General features: G+C 28.8%; 4 protein-coding genes across 5 annotated transcripts; 3 read left to right on the top strand and 1 right to left on the bottom strand.

Moving 5' to 3' along the window:
* Positions 1 to 3,600: 3,600 nt before the first annotated feature.
* Positions 3,601 to 5,778, top strand: VNE69_01025 (uncharacterized protein; the record flags this gene model as incomplete). The annotated part of the gene is made up of 1 exon (XM_065472157.1): positions 3,601 to 5,778. The coding sequence occupies one exon, from the start codon at positions 3,601 to 3,603 to the stop codon at positions 5,776 to 5,778; it is 2,178 nt and encodes a 725-aa protein (XP_065328229.1).
* A 5,938-nt stretch (positions 5,779 to 11,716) lies between these two features.
* VNE69_01024 (uncharacterized protein) lies at positions 11,717 to 12,964 on the top strand (the record flags this gene model as incomplete). Of its 2 annotated transcripts, none has more annotated exons than XM_065472155.1 (1): positions 11,717 to 12,964. In XM_065472155.1, one exon carries the CDS (start codon positions 11,717 to 11,719, stop codon positions 12,962 to 12,964), a length of 1,248 nt encoding a protein of 415 aa, XP_065328227.1. The 2 variants fall into 2 exon arrangements, with proteins under 2 accessions (XP_065328227.1, XP_065328228.1); XM_065472156.1 differs by having other exon boundaries at positions 12,425 to 12,964.
* Positions 12,965 to 14,373: 1,409 nt separating this feature from the next.
* Positions 14,374 to 16,794, bottom strand: VNE69_01023 (protein argonaute-2 (AGO2); the record flags this gene model as incomplete). The annotated part of the gene is made up of 1 exon (XM_065472154.1): positions 14,374 to 16,794. The coding sequence occupies one exon, from the start codon at positions 16,792 to 16,794 to the stop codon at positions 14,374 to 14,376; it is 2,421 nt and encodes an 806-aa protein (XP_065328226.1).
* A 717-nt stretch (positions 16,795 to 17,511) lies between these two features.
* Positions 17,512 to 18,369, top strand: VNE69_01022 (uncharacterized protein; the record flags this gene model as incomplete). Its single annotated transcript, XM_065472153.1, has 1 exon — positions 17,512 to 18,369. The coding sequence occupies one exon, from the start codon at positions 17,512 to 17,514 to the stop codon at positions 18,367 to 18,369; it is 858 nt and encodes a 285-aa protein (XP_065328225.1).
* Between the last annotated feature and the right edge of the window lie 3,362 nt (positions 18,370 to 21,731).

The following is a 21,731-nucleotide window of genomic DNA, read 5'->3' as shown; positions in this document are numbered from 1 at the left end:
AGAAACAAGAATGGAAGACAAGAAATAAAAGATGTTATGATGAGGTAGAAAAGAACGGTCTAACATTAGAAGACATGAGAAAGAGGTTCAGGAACGTTATAGACAACGAAGAAGAGAAAATAAGATATTGTAAAATTGAAAAATTCAGAATCAGAACTGAAGAAGGTAAGAAAGTTGTAAGGAAAGGTCAGCAGGTGCCACAAGCGCATAAAGAAGAGCTGAGAAAATAGATTCAGAGGTTAGAGACAAGGAATGTCATAAGAAGATCGACGTCGGAATGGAGAAATCCGATTAAAGCTTTAATTAAGCCAGATGGAAGTATAAGACTGGTTATCAATCTCATGGCATTAAATGGTTTAGTGGAGAAAGACCCTTATGAATTAGTGAACATTAGGGATATCATAAGGAACACGCAAGGATCGAAGTTTTTCAGTGTTATAGACCTTAAGGAGGCTTTTTATGGAATCGAAATAGAAGAGCAAGACAAGCATAAGACTGCATTTGAGTATGATAAGATAGTATATGAATGGAATAGTATGGTCATGGGGTTTAAAAACTCGCCTCAGATCATGCAGAGAATATGAATAAGATTTTTGAAAAACATTTGGGTGGTAAAATAGAAGTGTACATGGATGATATAGTGATTCATGCGAAGACTAGAAAAGAACATGATAAATTATTTGTAGAAGCGATGAAATTGTTAGAACGGAATAATATGCGGATAAATTCAAGGAAAATTCAGTATTGCCAAAAGGAAGTCAAGTTATTGGGAGTTACATTAAACGGAGATGATATGATGCCGTCTGAAATCAAGAAAAACGAAGCACTAGAGTTTCCAACGCCGCAGAATGTGTCTGACATAAGAAGATTTTTAGGACCGAGTGGATGGTTTCGAGGATTTATTAAGAATTATGCGGAGAAGACATTATATATGACTGAAAGTTTGAAAGGTAAAAGTAAAGTATTGAATTGGACTGATGACTTAAATAAAGAGTTCGAAAAAATGAAGGAAACGTTAAGAAGTATGAGTAAGTTAAAAATTGTAAACTATGACAAAGAATTTTTATTAAGAACTGACGCGAGCAATATAGGAATGGGCGCAGTACTCATGCAGAAGAATGATAAAGAAGAGTGGGTGCCAGTACAATGGGCATCGAAGAAATTCACCCCGACGGAAACTAGATATGGTATAAGTGAAAAGGAAATGTATGCCATATATTGGGCAATAAAGAAATTTGAGTACGAGTTAAGAGGACGAAAATTTAAAGTAGAAACGGATCACAAAGCATTGGCGGAAATAAGAAGAAGGCCGTGTTTTAATAATAATAGAATTAATCGATGGATTGAGAAGATCCAAGAATTTGACTTTGAAATAGATTCTAGGAAACCAGAACATATGGTCGTGGCGGATGCTTTGAGTAGGATACACGAGGAGGTTGATCCAAGAAAAGAAATGATAAAAAAAGAAGTGAGCGTCAAATTGAAGGTAAATGGTTGAAGCACGTCGAGACAATAGACGGTAAAGAATACTGGAATTTTGATTCGGGGAGGAAAGCATTGATTCCTAAAATAAAAGAAAGAGATGAGCTTATGAGACGTTATCATGAAGAGCATGGACACAGAGGACTAGGAAGCATGTATTATGGCATGAAGTTTGATTATTATTGGCCAGGAATAAAAGAAGATATAGGGAAAATGATAAAAAGGTGCGAGGAGTGTCTAATTTACAATAGGAAAAAGTCTGGAGGATGTGATTTTGTTGCTACAAGCAGGTATTTAGAAAAAGTAGCGAAAGATTTGATTGATTTTAGAAATAAAGGGCAAATATGTATTAGTTGCGATAGATTACCATACGAGGATAGCGTGGGGATGTGTATTATACGATAAGAAGAGATCCTCTGTGGCCCAGTTTATTGAGAACTTATGTAGAAATGGCAGGAGGCCGAAGGAAATAATAACGGATAATGGGAAGGAATTTGATAATGTTGACTTTAAGGATTTGTGTAGAAAATTGGATATTACCCATAATAAGGTGAGTGTCGAGTCTCATAGAAGCAATAGTAGAGTTGAAAGAGTTATAGGAACGCTTAGAGAGCTAATATTGAAAATGAGTAAAGAGATGGCGAGTTTTGAAGACATAGTGATGGAAAGCTTTAAAATTTATAATAATAGTTGCCATGAAGGTATAAGAAGTACTCTTAATGAAGCGGCAAAAGACAATACGGGAAAAGTGATGATATTAAATGGACCAGAAGGAGACTACAGTAAAAGATTCGTTAGAAGATATAGAGAGCGGTTTATTGAAGAACAACGAGTAAGGATAGCTAAGAAAGAAAACATCAAAGTATGTAATAAATATGAAAAGGGAAGGTTTTTAGACGAAGGTATTATAATGGTGGTATGCCCCGGGGACTCGTATGTTGTGAAGCTATCTAATGGGCGATATATTAAAAAGAGACATTATGACTTGAAAAATCTGCTTAGGGTTAATGGTGATGTAGGAGACTAACCGTCTTAGAGGGGGGATGTTATATATTCTTATATTTTTGATCCCCAATTATGATAAATAAATACATTATATATGTCGCAGTCCATCAAGTCCAGCCAATCATCTTTTGACAAATGGACGTTTTTGATTGGATCTTAAACTATTTATAATCATTTCCAAAAGAGGAGAGGGAAAACTTGAATAAAACTATTGACAATATATATATATATATGCATATAATTCTCTATACTATAAATATTATGTGGATTACAGAGAAAAAGAGTTTTAATTTTAATAATACTGTATGTTTTAACTTTTAAATCTGATGACGCAAGTAGCAAAATCTCCTTTTGGACGTAAACAACTCTGGCTTGGTATTATAAACTTATTTTCCAATTAAAATTGAATTGATTTTGATGTTTATAAAAAGAAGGATTACTAAAACAAAACAATGCTTTGGAATTTGCAGTATATGATAAGGTCATGGTTTATCCAATGTTATTCCCTAAATATGACAAGAGAATAAAACTTTACACATAATTTCAAACATACGCACTTATTTTAAAGCAGATTTTAATTTTAAATGGTAAAATATGTGCAAATAACATTCAAATAGTATAAACTTCTAATTCGATTTGTTGTGTAAGCAAACCCATTAGATCAAATCATATTTTAATTTTACATTTCGTGTAAGTTAATGTCAAGTATCTCACACGTCATCGTTTACGAGATTGATTTTTTGACGTTGTATGTTTTAATACATGTAACTAGTCTTTTTAAAGTTGAATTTATGTTCTATTGGAACACCAAAAAATAAAAAAAAAAATCTATGAAATTTAACATTAATTTTTATTAATAAAAATAAAATTTAATGTTTAATATATTTAATTCGTCTCTAGTTTTATAGATAATTTAGAAGAAATAATTTTTTTGTCATATAAGAAGATAATGATGTGAGTAATCAAGAACATCAGACAACATTTATAATTCTGGGCTATTAAAAACTTTAAGAACTTAAACAACTTTTAAATATAACAAAACGGCTCTAATTTAATATTTTTTCCACGTCAACAACTACTTTATTGTAAAAAATAAATTTTTTTTTACCCCCCATGAAATTTATAAATTTTTTTATTATACAAAACATTAAATCATTCTGCGATGCATTTACTGAATCATTAAAACATAAGATAATAAACAAAGATTATTGCACGCTTGACAACAATCTTAAATATTGGAGACTTTGGGTTCATTACAACAATGATGATAATTTAATAATAGGCAAAATAAATAAAGATATTGTGAGTTATTATGACCAAAAAATAGAAAATACATTTACTATTGAATGTGATAATAAATCAATAGAATTGATTTCAAGGGAGATTGAAGAAAATATACAAAAAAATAATCAAATATTTCTCACAGATTCCATTTTTCTGGTTTATGAATTAAATGATGTAGTAAATTATCTTTTGATGAAAAATCTTATTAAGTATATAAAAGATAATAACCAAAAATCCAAAGAAGTATATTATGAATATATTTTAGAATACGATGAAGATATAGAACCAACTTTTTTAATTCAAAAATTTAATATTTCATTTGATGACTTGCGCCAAATTATGACCAATAAAGTTTACTACGTGATTAGAAAAAATAACAAGCAATATATAAGATTAGTAATTAATAGAAAAAAAAATTATTTTTTCTTTGAAGTCGATTGCGATGTATTTGATTCTATTTCGATACTAACACCAGAAGTTTATGACGATAAAATAATGACATCTTTAATTGAACTATACAAATTTGTTGATATTGAAAAAATAAAAATATACTTTGCAGATGACATATTCGAAACTATATATACTGAATTTGTAATTGAATATAGTGGTTTAAGAATTGAAATATATGATACCGGCATATTATTTAGACAAGCTTTCCGTCATGATTATTATCTACTTTCAAATAATACAAATATAGATTTGAATATCATCGATGAGAGATGTCACAAAGAATTTAAAAAACTTTTACAATTTATCTGTAAAATTATAGAGAAAAAATTTCAAGGAGTAGAATTACTTTATAGATTGTTGGAAAATAGAAATAAGGTCAAAGATATCATTTTAAGAATTCTCAATAGCCCGGGTACTGCTTTAAATATTTGGGTAATTCAGATAAGTAAATATTGTGGGATTATAATAGATGAAGATCTCAACAAACATGAATTAAATAACAATGAAAAAATCAATTTAGCAACGAGAATCACATCAGAGCTTTTAATTGAAGATAACTTTCATCTTTTCTTAATTAAAGTTTGTCTGTTCTTTGAAGCAGAAAAAATCATCAATGAGTCTGAAGGAAAAGAAGAGTTCATATTTGCTTCTTTAGTAAATATTAGTAGATTTAAATTTAAGAATACTAAATACGTTGCTTTAATGGAGTTATTTGAGCATATAAATCCCTATATAAAAGTAATAAGAGGGTTTAATATGAATGTTAAGAGGTATTTGTTACCAATATTATCCTCATTTACAGACTCGGAATCTTTTCCTCCAATAGAAGATATGGCAAATCCTATTTTTAGTGAATATAAATTTCTTGAAGAGTTGGGCTATGACATTGACAAAGTATTGGAAAATGCCGAAGAGTCGATTAAAATATTAGATAAAAATATTTTAGAATCAATGAATGAAGAAAAATATAGGATGCAGGCGATAACTATTAGGAAGAAGTTTGAAAATAAAATATTAAAAAAATGTTACGAGTCTTGTGATAAAGTGATAAATGAGGGTTGTATTGATAATATAATTGATGAAGATGAATTGAGATTACTTCAAGCAAATTTGACAAAGCACTGTAGATTTCTAATAGAGAATGTTTTTAAATCTGCAGAAATACAGATTCTGCGAATTGAATTAGATTTAGCTTTACAAAAATATAAACCAACAATAACAAGTCATGTGCAAGAGCATATAGATAAATTTGAAAAAGGCATATGCGAATATTTATTGAATAAGTATACCAATATAATAAATTCAGAATTCGAAAAATTATTAGAAATTATAAAAGAGAAAATCAAAAGGAAAACCGTCGATGAATTAAGAAACTTACTTATAATAAATTTTAAAAATATAATAGAGACGGGAATGGAAGACGAAAAATGTGCAACTAAAATCAAAGATATTAGATCAAAATTTACGCAAAGCGAAATAGTAAAATTGTTTTTTGACGGGCAAAAAGATTTAGAGTTGCATGATACATTGGTAGAAATCCTAAAACAATCGAAATAAAACTCAAAACATTTTAATATCAATTTTTGGCATTTTACACAATATAAATTTTTTTTTTTTTATATTGTTTTAAAAATTAATGAATCTTTTTATAAAATACCTCGCGTTAAATATATCATAACCAAGTTTTAAAATATAAGGCATATAGTTATCTAAAATAATATAAAAGCCACGTTTTATTTCGATAATTTTTCGAAGAACTATAAAAACTTTCGTATCCTAAAGAACCAAGAGAAGATATACATCGCATTCTTACAGCGTGTTAGAAGTAATGGGGTAAGATAATGCCTCTGTTCAAATATTTGAAAAGAAAAGGCGTGGGATTGTTTGTATCCACTGCCAATTGACCTTCCACTAAAAAAGTCAACAAAGACTTAAAAAGAGAGGTATAATAATAGCGTGGTTTGAAAAATAAACGTTAATAAACTTTGAGGCTCAAAATATTTATGTGTTTATGTTCTAAATTACTCGGATAAATGATAGATTGGAGCAAGAGAATTTTTACTCTAAATATAATTATTTCCTTAGTATAGAAAGAATGTCAAATAATTTAACAATTGTTTTATTGAAGAAAAAAATATTGATAGATTGTTTCACAAACTATAATAATGTTAAATTAACAAAGAAACATCATAAGCAGTGATACTACATGGACAGATATGTGGGTAGATGGAATTAGGGGAAAGGGTAACTACAAGAAGAATTGGAGATCGAGAGGAACGAAACAAATAAATGTGTTTTTGTGAACAAAAGGCGCTATGTAATTTAAAATTGAAATTTGATAACTTCTGAGAAAACGCTAGGAAGTAGAATAAAAGAGTAATACTATAAAAAGAAAGATCTATAAAAATTTACTTTCAATCATTATTTTTTTTGGGTCTAATAATAAATTTCATTTATAAATTCCGTATAAATACCTAAAGCAAAATTTAAATGGCTGACTATACAAGTGCAGATTGGAGTTTGAAAAGACCAGAGATGTTACTACATGCTAACTTATTAATATTTCGAAACAATAACTTATAGCAGACAAAAGATTGAGGTAAAGATCATTGAAAAACTTTAGCAGAAATTATAAACAGAAGAGAATGATATTTAAAGATAAATTGTAAAACGTGAGAGATCACAATCTTAAGTATCAAAAAACATGATCTATTAGATAAAAAAAATTTAAAATTAAAATTTAGAGATAATGTATAAAAGGGTCCGGGAAAAGGCAAAACTATAGGGGGATTTTGTTTATAAAAAGAACAAAACCAAATATTACCTCAATTACAAGTTTTGTGTTGCAAAAACTGAAAAGAGTCTTTTTTGGTAAAATCAGACCAGTGAAAGCGCATGTAAAGTATAATCATGGCGTAAAAGAATGGAAATCATAGGAGATGGCTTGGTTAGGGTGAATTGAATTCGCGACGATTAAAAATATTTAACAACATCGAATTATGAGTATCCCCAATACACAAAAGAAAGTTGCTTATACGGCCCAAATTATTTTTACAGTGGATATAGCAATGTTAATATCGAAAAGATAGTCTGTTGTATTTAGGGAAGGTTATTCAAACTATTAAAATGTCGCTTAAACTTGTTAATGTCTTGGCTACAAAATACGGTTGTTACAAAACGTTTTAAGGCAATTCATAATTATGATTGGTATAGTATACATATATGATATATTTATATGTAGTAAAACATAATTATCATCCAAATATTTAGAAATAAGCTCAAAATAACTCGAATTTGTGGGATTTAATTTTAAGAAAACGAAATGATATTAAATTTTTGTTCTTGATGTTCAACAAAATACGGGAATATATATAGACGAAGAAAAAATATGATTACAAAAACATATATTTCTTAAAGTTATAAGAACTTTTTTATCATTTTTAGATTATATTTTGGTTGGTGGAAAGTCCGCCAAAATTTAAAAGAAAATTTGAAAAAAAATAGCCCTTAAAAATGAATTTCGAAACGGACAAACAGCATCTTGAAGAAACACCATAAACTAAAATCACAAATTTATAATAATATAATACTAAATAAATAATTATTTGCCATATAACAAATGTGTTAACCCTTCATATACAATTTTTAGACATTAAATTATTATTTAGATTTTTATATAATTATATTCAACCAATAATTTTTAGAATCCCTCTTAATAAGGTGCCCTTAGCACAGTGGTAGAATGCAATGCTTCCATTGAGCAATGGCTGGGTTCGATTCCCAGGGGCACCAAAATTGTTTCTACTTTCTATGATGCAGTTGGAACAACTCAGATGATGAAAATGTCCACGATAATCATTAAGTTGATTCAATGAAACTTGTGTGTGTCCAGCCACGAGGGGATTAGCATCTAGTATAGAAACACACCTCAAAGCCAAAAAGCAGTATCGCCTTTGGGGACTTGATGATACATAAAAATATCTAATGGGTACGGCCTAGTTGGAGCCCATGGCTGGTGCACTCTAGAGTGGGATCCTAGAGCTAACTAAGAGACTAGACGAAGTAGGGCAATAGAAGGTCTCGTGGACCCTATCCTACAAAATTCTGTAACACGGTTGCCAAAATTAGTGGGAGACTGGTGGTCAACGCAGCTTAATAAAAAACGCCGGGCTGGTGATGTGGTCGTGTAAGGAGCCGTGTGTGCAATACGGATGATTGTAGGGACCTTTGAGTCAGTACGATGATGTCTCTCTTCGGGTTATAGATAATCATGCCCGTTAAGTATATCCGCTGTGAGGTCACTCCGAACGCGACCCGAGATATAAATGAAAAAATATTTTAGAGCTAAGTTCATGGGTATGGCGAAGCTTGTTGTATTGGCAAGTTATGTTTAGAAAGTTACAGCGAGTAATGATCTCACAGTAACAGTTGGACAAGTATTATACTCAAATCCCTTCGACCTTTGTAATGTTTCTCCCTACTTCTTTTTTGCAAAGAATAAAAATTTGATATAACAAGGCACAAGAATGAGAATTTAGATTGTTTCTGGAAAAATGCGAAATACAGCGGTAAATATGTAATTAAATTGAAGAGGTAAGACAGGCCATGATGAGAACGTTCCTAGCGATCACATCAAATTTGAAGGATAAATTTATATTCATCACAAATGCATCAAATGAAGGATATGTTGTCATGCAACAAACGATCATGAAAAAAGAAAATGTTGATGCTTCTTACAACTATTTACACTCTAAGACGTAAAGATTTTTATACCTCAGAACAAAAATCTTTGCTGTAAAAGCCTATTTAACAATTCAGAAAATACTTATCTAGTAAAAATATATTTAAATGAACTATCTAGCTATAAAAATAGATTTTAAGTCATGGAATATTAAAAATAGGTTGGCTAGATGAATTTTGATGCTACGGCTACGTTTTTGATTTTGTTTGTAACTTGGGACCTATGAACTATATAGAGTAGCTAGGCTCAGAATACAATAAGAAAAGATAGAATGTTCTGGTAATACTTAAAAAAAAGTATACTTAGCACTATAAACCCTTATTACGATTTATTAATTTTTAATAAAAACGAATTGTAAGACAATTATGGACCTTGCCCTACTTAGAAGAAGAGGAATAGAGATAAAAAATTATACATATAAGTTTGGAATTTGCCAAAAGAAGAACCTTAAAAATTGAAGATTTCATACCTTTAGGTGCATTTACGTTGTGCGAGACTACATAATTAGACATTATGTGGTCTTTGGGTGTATAAAGATTAGAAATTTATACTTATAATGACAATGATTTACCTTTTCTCAAAGACTGCAAAAGTAGTGTCTATTTATACAAAGGATATGAAAAAGCTACTTATTTGGTAGATAAAAATATATTCAGAAAATGCCGTGTTTTGAAGACTATTTTTTCAGATAATTGAAGAGAGGTTTCAAGATAGAATTTGTCAAAAATATACGAAAAGTAAAAATTTTAAACAGAAGTGTAATTTTCAATATTAATCTACGCCCCAGTCATGTGTGGTATATGTAATAATTGGCTCTACGTTTGAAAAAAACACAAAATCTGGGAAATTTGATTGGGAAAAATGTGTACATAAATTGGCAAAAGCCTATATGTCGTCATACCACGGAGCTTAAGGAAATGCCAAGTAGGCCCTTAAGGAATTTTGTATGATAGTATTGACATAGAGAAAGAACTCGGTCTTAAAAAAAATAATATAAGGTTTTAAAAGCAGCAAATAAACGTTTGGAAGACCATAGACGTGAATGTAACTCAAGTGAAAAGAAAAATCGGGACAGTAAGAATATCAACAAAGTAGGAGATGGAGTCTAGTATCATTTATAATTTTCATGCAAAGAAAAACTCAAACCCGCTGTAAAGAAATTGGATTATCAATGGAACAAGGAGTTTATTAATTTAAAGCCTTATAGATAATGAAAAGGCGGTTACAACTAGATTACTCACTTCAATCTTTGAAAGCGGAATAAAGGGCGATGAAGAACTACTAGTGTCAAATATTTCGTGGCTAGGTTTGAAATTTTTGCCTACTCGTTTGTTTAAATATTACATAATAAATGAATCCCGCTTCCATTCGACCATTTTTTTGAGAAGCTTTATACCATTCCTGTTGCTAAATGTTTTGCGAATTTTCGATATTTAGCGCACTTCTATCTAGTATTATTATAAAAAATTAAAATTTTGTTTTTTTATTGATGATAAATTTTCGCAATGAAATATGAACCACACTCAAATCTCAAAATTATCATTTACAATATTCAATTGTCTTCAACAGTAAGAAGAATAGATAGTTATTGCATTACTGCAAAATATCTTACATATTTGATATCAAATGAATCTAAGATTTTGTAAAAATATTTTTTAATCAGAGATAAAAAAAGTGTAATTAACATTATGCACAAACAGTTCATGAGGGTTGTAGGATTATGATAACTATTCATTTTTAGCAAAAACACATATGATTTCTAAGCTTTAGATTTGTAACAAAAACGTTAGACCTATTTTAAAAGAAGAAATGTTGCACGTATATAAAGTTGTGTGGACTGTAATTTTAAACCAAATATCGATGTGAGTCTTTTTTAAAGGATAGACCAGTAATTTCGTTATTATGCAAAATTTAAGTAACGCACATATAAGTATTTGTATTGTCATAGAAAACTCAACAAAAAAATTAAGATAATTTCATTTCTAAATTTGGCTTTACTAGACCTAACGACTTACAAAACGCTAAAAAAATAAACATAAAAAATTACTTCACAGTAGAAGTTTAATTGTCTACATAAAATATATTATTACTTTTTTTTTATGTAAAAACATTGCGTCATATATGTTAATTAAAGGCATCAACATTACATATTGAAGCATAGAGCTTATTATAATTCGAAATATGCAATGCTCCTGAAAATAAAAGTGATGTTAAGAATTGGTGGCATACAATTATGGAACTTAAAATTGTTTCTGTAACTCTAGGTATAAATGCTAAAGTATTTACGTGTTTTGTATATATAAATTGGAATAAAAGAATTATAAAGAAATAAAAATACTAGTATTTTATTTAATTTAATCTTCTCGCATTAAGACTTTGAACCTTTTATCCGTACTATATTTTTAATTTATTGTTTTTCTTTATCATGATTAATTTTTTTTATAAAATCAATATGTTTTAAAGCTACTTTTGCCGAATTTCATGCCTTTCTATGCTTAAAATTCGAATAAACCAAATGCTAAAATGATGTAACTTTGATAACATTCTCAAGACATACATTTTAATCTTTTGCTTCGTTTTTACTATATTAGAAAAATAATGTTGAACAATATATAATCACTTATAGAATTTATAAATAACGAAATAATACCTATTGTGTTCAAAAACATCAAGGTATATTATTTTTTAACCTCATACATTTGAATACATTTGTTGATCATTTTTATTGATAAAAAATTTTAACACCCCATAAAAATGTTTTCTAAATTTCTTTATCTTAAACTCTTAGTAGCCATCATCTTTAAAGATATAAACAGTGGAAATTCTTCGCTTGAATTTCAGAATATTTTATTCCCAAAATTCGATAATGCCTGTTTTTTATTTGAGAGCCATTCAAACAAAGCTAGCTTATCAAAAAGTACTATTCTGGCAGTTGGAGAAGTAATTTGGAAAGCCATCACTTTGGCTCCGGAGTTTCGCGATATTTCAAAAAAAGATAATTTGGAAGTCTTTTTCAAAAAATATCGTAAGGTACTAAAAAAGATTTTTTTAAGCATATTAGAAGATAATTATCCCAGGCTTGAAGAAAGTACTATTTATAAAGCAGAAAATAGTGCTAGTTATAAGGAGGTCCCCGACTTTGATTATAGTTTTTTTTATAATATATATTTCAAAACATTTGATATCATAAGATCATTAAATTTTTGTTATAAAGAGAGAATAATTGTTGCGAATTTTCAGCAGAAAGAAATTCGAGAGATATTTAAAGAAAATTTATGTTTTGAATCTAATGGGAAAAATAATTTACCAAATGTTTATTATAAATGGTGTGAAGGTATTGTATTGAATTTAGATAAATGTATAAAAGAGAAATATAAAAGTCAGTACCTTCTTGAACTTAGATATAACCAAAAGGAGATACTGTGTTCTGAATGTGGTGATAATTATTATTATTTTGCGAATATGAATCCTGATGTTGCAAGTTTAAAGGAATCTATTAATAATACTGATAAAAATTGGACAGAAGTTAGTTTGAATGATTATTGTATAGATAATATTTCGTTATCTAATATTAATTTTACAAGTGACAATTCTGGAAATTCTTCTACCGTCGATACAATTTATACACACGATTCTGCCGATTTCAGAAATGCAACTACTAAGACTTCTCATAATTTTACTTCCGACATTTCCTTTCCTAAATCAAATTCTACTAATAATAGTGAGGCAGCTATCCGCGATGCTCATATTAATATATCGGATTTTGCCACTAATGACACTATCGACAATGTTCATGGTTTAGATCTAAATGATATATTTACTAATGATACAAATCATTCGGGGATAATATCTATATGTTGTGTTGTTGCGATCATTATTTTAGGTGGTTTGTATTACATGTTATATAAATATAAGAAATGCAACCACAAAAGACGCTTTAAAAATGTAGTTTATGATTTAGCTAAAGCTGAAGCAAACAAAAAAGATACTAACGACTTGTAAGTCATAAATAAAAAGTTATTTTTTAAAAAAAATGGGTACCATAATCTCTTTTTTATATAAAATTGAATGTGAAGTTAATAATTTCTTATTATGTTTAAATAATTATGAAGTATGTTTATGACATTATTTCTATATTTTTGTATAATTACGAAAAAAAATGTAACTTTTTATATAATGAAAAGTTGCGAATAAAGTGTCAACTTTCTAATAAATTTAGATAGAAGTAGTCTTTAAGCCATACATTCAGAATCAGAATGTATATGTAGAGATTACTCTTCTTCTGATTATTGAAGAAGATCATCAAGGCACTTAAGTGAAATCGCATGAGTTTTAACAGGTATGGAACTAACAGTATGAAAAACTAATAAGCCATATGTCTAAGAAGCATATGTAAATATATTTTTTAAAGTTAATACTTAATGATTTTGCACAGGTATCAATCGCAATAAAGCACAATCTAGCCGCTTTAATTTTTATTGATAATAGAGATTTAGAAATTATTTTATAAGTATAAAAGCAGGTATAAAAAAAGATACATGAACAGAAATAAGCTAGTTATGCTTATTTGCCGATTAAAATATTTTGTCGCAGTATAATTGTACAATAATTTCGTCTAATGAAATGAGTGGCAAATTAACATAATTCTACGAGTAACACAATAACAAACGAAATACAGATTGGGGTTTATATTGCATTTAATAAAATTGTATACAATAGACCGCTCGAGATTATTTTTTTTAGTTTACATCAAGACTTGCGACTTTGATGTAGAGCGGTTTGACCTAAAAGCCAGTAGATGTTTCTTATACAGTTAATTGTAGATTAAATTGTAAACGACATTTGTACTTAATATTATAAATAGACATAAAAGTAACTTATAAAATCATTAATTTTTATTATTAAGCACACCACAGTAGTATAACATGGCATATAAAAACGAAGCAGATCTTATAAATACATCATAAGTAAGACATTAAACGCGGGTCTTTTGTTAAAAATATCATTTTCATAATCTTTACATATTCAGGCCAGCATACTAATTAAAACTAATAAAATGCTACTTTTGTAATTAAATTTGTACTCGTAATAGCATTTTACGAGCCAATGATCACGGATCTTTTTTTTTTATATAACCGTAAATCCAGGAACTCAAGATCTAATGTCCATAGTACATGTAAGCAAAATATATTTTTTTATTTACATTTTGTTTGATACAATATCATTAAAATTTGTATCAGCACTATTCTTATGTCATCTAGTTATATTAGATCAAGACCTTAATTTATGATATTTTAATAATCATTATATTTAGATTTCTTAAAAAAAAACGTTGTAGATATCTATACAATAGCACATGAAATAATAAATGCACATATAATGTCACAATATAAAATAAGACTTTTATTTCTTCATACGTAAAATAATTTTTCATCAAGTGATGGATTATGTTGCTTCATACTGATCTTATCCGACTTATGATCTTTCTCAAGATACGCTTTTCCTCTGAATGCCGCCAAATGAGCATAATAAATTGGTGGCACAACTGACACTGCCTTAGTAGCTCTGGCGTAATTATGACAGATACCGTACACGAAATCATAAAGCTCTTCAGACTTGAAACCTGACTCATTCAATAAGACTAAATACCTAACAGGTCTGGCTGTGCCTTGTAAGGCATGATGAGAGACTAAATAGAAATCGAACAAGGTAGGATGCCCAATATCTTCCACAACTGTACCAGGGGGGACATTACCATTTTCACCAGCCTTGAAATTATTCGCGGCAGGATTATTAAATCTGACTGAGTGTCTCTTCTGAGCCACAATGAAAGTAATTTTAGGGGTGTAACCTGACTCGATCCTATTGCAAGCTTCCTTGATGGCTATAATTTCCTTATGGAAAACTTCTTGGAACATCGTATCGCCCACACCATCTCTGAAGACAACTATCTGCTCAGGCTTGACCTTAGACTTCATATAGAAAGACTTTAACATAGTGACAATGTCCTCGTCAAATTTCTCTACTATTTCATGTCTCCTGTCTTGCTGCTTGATAATAGTCTTGAAAGAAGTCAAATTCTTATTCATTCCTCCTACTATGGCCACTATACTTGGACTATTTAAGTCACCGATACCAGGATGATTTACATCAATCCCGAGGACTAAAGTCGGCTTGGACAAAATCACAGAACTCTTAGAAATCACAGAATTTTCTCCACCTAACTTAGAGTTAATTTTCAACAACAAATTCCCAACAAAAGGAGGTTTCTGTAAATTCCCAAAATTCTTCTCTAATAGACACTGAGTGACCATTCTGGTCTCAGTCTCTGTCCTTCTCTTGACTTCTTCATATCTCGAAGTACTCTTGTCTGGTAATACTACCAGAGATATTTCTGCATTCGCTTGTCTGATAATATCGTCGACTGTCTTAACAAAAATCACATTGGGATCTTTTTCAAAAATGACGCCATATTTCCTGGCTAAATCTACTAGAGAGTGAATACATCTTCTTATATCGACATTTCTTGGCTCTCTAAAGAGGAACACATTACAAGAGTGCACTTTGGCAGGATTGTAGGCAGACACGCCCATTAAATTCCATCCTCCTCTTCTCACATCCATAGTGGCATTTTTCCCGAAGAGAATCTTAGGGGCCTGTAATAATTTCCCTGTACATTTAGTGAAATTTGACTCGAAGACCACTCCAAAAGAATCTGACTTATTATTATTCAAGATTGGTAAATCTCTTAATTTATCTTGGATAATCCTGAATCTGTCAATTGGTGGCTTCGCTGCGTATTTTATAAGAGTAGAAGTTTGTTGTTCGTCTAGTTTCTTAATATATCTCTGGCCTCCATGAACATCCAATACTTCTATGGGGAAATATAACTCCATGCCTCTTTTCTTGATCAAAACTACTGGTAAATTTGGAAATTTCAAGGGTCCATAAGTCTGGGCAAAATATTCAGCGACAGTATACGACTTCCCGTCCATTTCAAATTTACATGAGGAAGCGGGTTCCTGTAAAATGCCTGATGCCTTGAAACTCAGTTCTTTCTGTTTAGGTCCTCTGTGATTAGTCTTGACTTTTATATTCTTAATAAATTTCTCAAAATTATACCAGAAATCCCTTCCTAAGTTTTCTCTGGCTAAATCTACTGACTCGTCTCTTCTTTTATTCTGAGTATTGTCTCGCCTGTCAAATCTTTGTCCTTGTCTTCTCGTCTCAGATATCAAATTCTGAATTACTTCAAGAAGAGGCATGCTCTTATAAAATCCAGAGAAAGCAGTATCAACATTCAAATAAAATCCACTAGCTGTCAATTTTATATTATGAGCCAGTCCTATTCTCAATTCTATTACAGAACTCAATGTTCCATCACTCTGTTCACCAAAGACTCTGTGCCTGTCACTTATGCTATTCAATTTCTGCCAGTATCTGGTGACTACTTCTAAACACTGTATGTGTTGACTCACATCACTTCCTTTTCTCAAATCATCCATATCGTATGTATTCTTATACATAATATCAATAGTAACAACCTTCTCTTTCCCCAATTTCAGGGTCTTATTCTGAAACTGGGAAGTAGACACTAAAGTGTTTACTCCATCAAAAGCTATTTCTGGGAACTCGTCTTTGTGCTCACTATAAGCGCGCATAAATGTCTCAAATACAAACTTCCTGTTAATTTCAGGAGTAAATCGTACATCGTAATGATGTATGCTAGACAAAGTCCCTGTGTACTTGAACATGTTGGTTTCCAGGTCTAGAGTCCTCGAAGTACTAGTTTCGGTTTTGGGCCTTTCCGCTGGGTAATTGCTCAACTCCATTAGGGGGCAAGAAAATTTTCCTATTTATAGTTTTTTTGCATAAAAAATAAAACAAACAAACCAACTGAAATTTGACAAACAAATTTCTCAAATTTGTTTGTTTCAGAAATGATATTTAGAATGATTTCTGGTATAATTGTTTCTGTATTAAGAATATAAACAAAATAAATTGCTTTATTCTATAACCAAATTAATTAAGATTTATCATAAATATTTATGATACAATTTATGGAATTTTGATTCCCTTGAAAATAAGCATCAAATTATTTAATGTTTATTTTAGGATACTTTGTTTACTAAGAAATACATAATTTATTTAAATATGAAAATATTTAGAATGTAGAAAAGAAAAGGCATTATGTTGATAATGCATGTTAAGTTCTTGTTAAAATGTAATATTGTATTATTATTGTTTTATGTAAACATATTATAATTATTTTTTTTATTTGTTTATCTAAGCCTGGGAAATAATTTCATTCGTCCTTCAAATGCCGTGCCCTTGTTTGCGTAAAAAAATAACCATAAGTAGAGGGTAAATTTCGTTAAATATTCTAAGCTGCTTGCATTTCTGTAAATCTTCTGCTTGTTCCATTTCTGCACTTGTTTTCAACTCTGCTTCACATTTCTTTAATGTGTTCTCTACTTCTCCAGCATATTTTATTTTCTTTCTGTTTCCAATAAAGCAATTGAATTGATGGCCTTCTTTTTTTATCCCTCATGATTATTATCAAGTATTATAATCTTTATGTTCCTTTAAATCAAAATACAAATTCCTTTAGACACTACGGTATAAAGTTTGATAAGATTTTGTTCTTTGAATTACATGAACTATTTCATGTCATAAGTAGTGACATGAGAAAAGACTATCCTCCTTTTATAAAGGCTTATTTCGATATGAAGTCAAGATACAATCTACTCAGAGATGGCGTAGATTTGTCTCTCATTATTCCTTTTAATAGACATTTGTACACTGAAATGTTATCTTCTAACAAGTACATCATTGACAAATTCATACTAAAGAATGCTGCAGTAATAGACTGGGAAGAAATCTTAAGAGAAGCTCCTAATAAATTGAACAATAAAGAGATGGGCTTGTTTCAAAATCTAAGTGAAAAACTATTAAAACATGAAACATATTTTAGAAAGTTTGATGATTTCATTGTCAATCCTTCAATTCCTCCTGTTCCTGTTCTACCTAAGTCGAATTTATATACTCTTTTTAATATTATTGAAGAATTTAATAATTTCTCTATTTCTTTTCCGGCTGTAGACAATAACTCTAATTATCTGAAGAGTCAAAGTAAAACAAGCTCAGAGATAAATTTACTGGACTATTTACAGTTTAAAGTGTACCATTGTAAAACTAACTTTAGTAGGACTAAAGACAAGCCTTTGTCTGATATATTATTTATAAACAAATATGTCAAGATAAAAGACATGTTATTGAATCTAAAGAATAAAATAGTGTGTTGTATCTCTAATAATGAATATGTAATACTGAATGTGAAGGAGAAGATACTTGACACGAAGGTGACACCAAAACATATTAAGAAAAGAAAAACAAACAATAAATAAAATCAAATATCTTATTAATAGCATATGACTATGTTTTAAAAAATTTTAAAAAAATAAAACAAAGATAAAAATTTTAGCAGAATAAAGTACATGTGTTTTGTGTAGTGTAAAGAATTAAAAAACACATAAAATTTGTATAAACTTGTAAAATATGTAAAGTAAAAATATTTTGTAAAAATATTCTAACAATTTAAAAAAAAATTAGGACACTATTAAATATTAATTAGACACTTGAAAACAAATCAAGGATATAAAAAGTTTGGATACATGTATATGGTGGATATTAATGTTTTATTGTAATATTTAATTGATAAGTGAACATTTAATTATAAACTTATGCTTTGATGATCAACATCACTGTGTCATTCATTGTCAGAAAAGTGTCAAATATATATTAATATTGATGTAATTTAACAAACAAACAAATTATAAAATATAAAGAAAGGTAGATGAATTCAGTATATACAAATATTTGGAAAGTGGCAATAATCAATTAAAGAAACCCCTGACATTTAATACAAGTTTTAGTATGTAATATACAAAGACTATCATAAGTATAAGAATATTTAAAAAAATATTTGAGTCTGTAATATAGAAAGTATAAAAAGTACCACAAAATGCCTTTTTTTAAAATAAACATGGCAAATGGAAAAAATATAAAAAAATTAATTCAATTGATTCATTTCGAAAAGATCTACAAGGTCTATGCAAGAAATGATAATAAAGGAAAGACAATGGAATATAACTTTCTTAGGCCCACAAAGATTTTTATAAAAATATTATTTAAAGTAAATCAAATTGTCAAACCAAGTACAATTCATTTTAAGCAATCTTTTGGTTTTATATTTAATCATAATGTTAAAAAATATATAAACAAATAAAAAGGCGGAGATTTGTACGAACTAACATTTAAAAACAAAAACTTGTCAAGTTCATAAAATACGATGAGTATGGAATTATCTACCACATTATTTCTTTTTATTTTATTTTCCCCCAAAATCAATTTTCTTGAAAATATTTTCCCTTTATTTTACCCATACAATTTTTGATAAAGATGAGAAGAACAAACGAGGAGTCTTTAAGAACTAACAATAAAATTAAATATATAATAACTACAAAAATTGCAGGGAGGAAAACCATCAAGTGCTATTTACAAACAGGCCGCCTATCTGGTGGTAACACCACAATGAGTTACAATATAAAGTGTCTATAACTTGTAAATAATATGTATATAAAATATACGATTGCAGTTTATCAAGAGTATTATGACAACATGTCTATTGTTGTTTTTGAACGGAAATTATCGTTTCAAGTTGATAAAAAACGACAATTCTATTGAAAAAAAATTATTTGTGCCTATTCCTTACCAGATGAAAAGGAAACAATTTTTTATCATCAAAATAAAATACTACAAAAAGGCAACCAATAACAGACGATAATTACAAATATTAAAGCTTATTAGAATATTACTTTAGTACAAGCCGCAATTCTATAAAGCATGCCACTATACTCATATAAGTATTATAGATAGACTATATGTCTGAAATATATATATAAATGTAAGTTAGAATTACTAAAAGTAGAAAAATAAATATAACTATATATACTATTCGAATAGCTGAATAAACTACAAATTTGATCTAATGTGTTATCAAAACAAAATAAGATAATACAAACACAATCTGAATATTCAAAGAATTGATTTGCCAAATATTACATCAATAGATTTTTTATATAGGTGATATCAATGAATGGCCATTTAGAAAATTTTTACTTTTTGATTATAATCTTATTATTTGTTTATTCATGTAAAAACAATTACGAGATCTACACATAAGAACTTGAGACTGTTTTCATCTTTCGGCAATTACTGTATTTTTACTGGATAAAGCTATTCCATTGAATTATCTAACATAAAAGAATTTCGTGTTTTATAATTGCGAACTAGACTTGAGGTTATAAGTTATACTTATTATGCATCTAAGGGGATATAAAGCAGATATAATTATATTTTTCTAAAGGTTGTTATTTAAAAATGAAACAACATAATTACAGACTCAAAATTATACTAATTTGTTAACAAATCATTTTGCTCAATTTGAACTTTAATATATAATATGTACACACTATATTAGTTATTTTGGTAATGTCTAGTTGTGAGTCATGTTTATCCACAGGCTAAAAAATCTGAAGCTTTAATTACTTTATATAACAATTTAGGATAAAATAATTTTTATGCATAGGAAATGATATACTTTTTAATGGGTTACAGTTTATTTTAACTTATATGGAGCATATGAAACCTACAGCCAACCCTATTTGTGGGGAAATTCTATATTTTCGACGTAGTAATACGTGAAAATTTTTATTTTAACCTATACATGCAATCAGTATGATTCGCTATAGGTATATATAATCCGATCACAATGTAATAAAGTTATTTGTTTTTTTTTGTTCAAGCCATTGACTTTGAAAAAATGTTTTTTTTATCAAAATCCTATAAGATCCCTCTGTATTACAATCTATAGACACTTTTAAGATTTTTGTGTATTTTTTTACAAAAGCATACATAGATATTTTTTTTTATTATAAACATAAAAATTATAAAATCAAAATGGCAAAATTACTAATTTAAAAATGAATTTACTATTGATTTTGATAAAAACAAATCATCCACATAACTTCATAACTTATAAAAAAATAAAAACTATACATGTTCTTTATGCTACTACAACAAAAAAAGAAATATGATTATGAAGTGTGACAAATATAAAACCAAGAATGATTTGATTTAAAATTTAAAACAAAGATTTTTTTTAATACTTTACTGATTAATAAAGCTTTCGAAGTTTTTTTTTTTTTGTAGAAATGGATTAGTGAAAATTGAAAAAAGAAAAAATTATAAATTCGACGTTTCTCCAAAAAATTGTCTAAATTAATATATGTGTTGATTCCTCCATAAAATTTTATGTGGAATCTCAAAGTCGACAATTTGTAAAAACATTTTATGCTCCAATCTTTATTTTATTAGTAGTTGTTAACGGGTATTTAACATGTAAGTCGCTGTATTCGTTCATAATGAATATATAATATATGACAAAATTTTACTCTTCTTCCTTCCACAAATATTGATTATAGGTAAAACTAAGAGTAAAAGAAAAAATGAACTAGAAAGATTTTTTAGAGGTTTAATTTTATAGATAAGGTAAAATAATATTTTTTCGTTAATAAACGTCGTAAAGTTTAAATAAAATTTATTGATTGTCATCCCACGGGGATAAGACCCGTCTTTAGAGTATCTTTCAACGATACTTATAATATATTTATTATCAAAGATGTTTATTTCTAGATATCTTGGCCCT

This window comes from Vairimorpha necatrix, chromosome 1 (assembly GCF_036630325.1).
Source record: "Vairimorpha necatrix chromosome 1, complete sequence".
NCBI classification, from domain to species: domain Eukaryota; kingdom Fungi; phylum Microsporidia; family Nosematidae; genus Vairimorpha; species Vairimorpha necatrix.
Note: the sequence above shows the minus strand (reverse complement) of the source record. Positions and strands in the feature narration are given on the sequence as shown.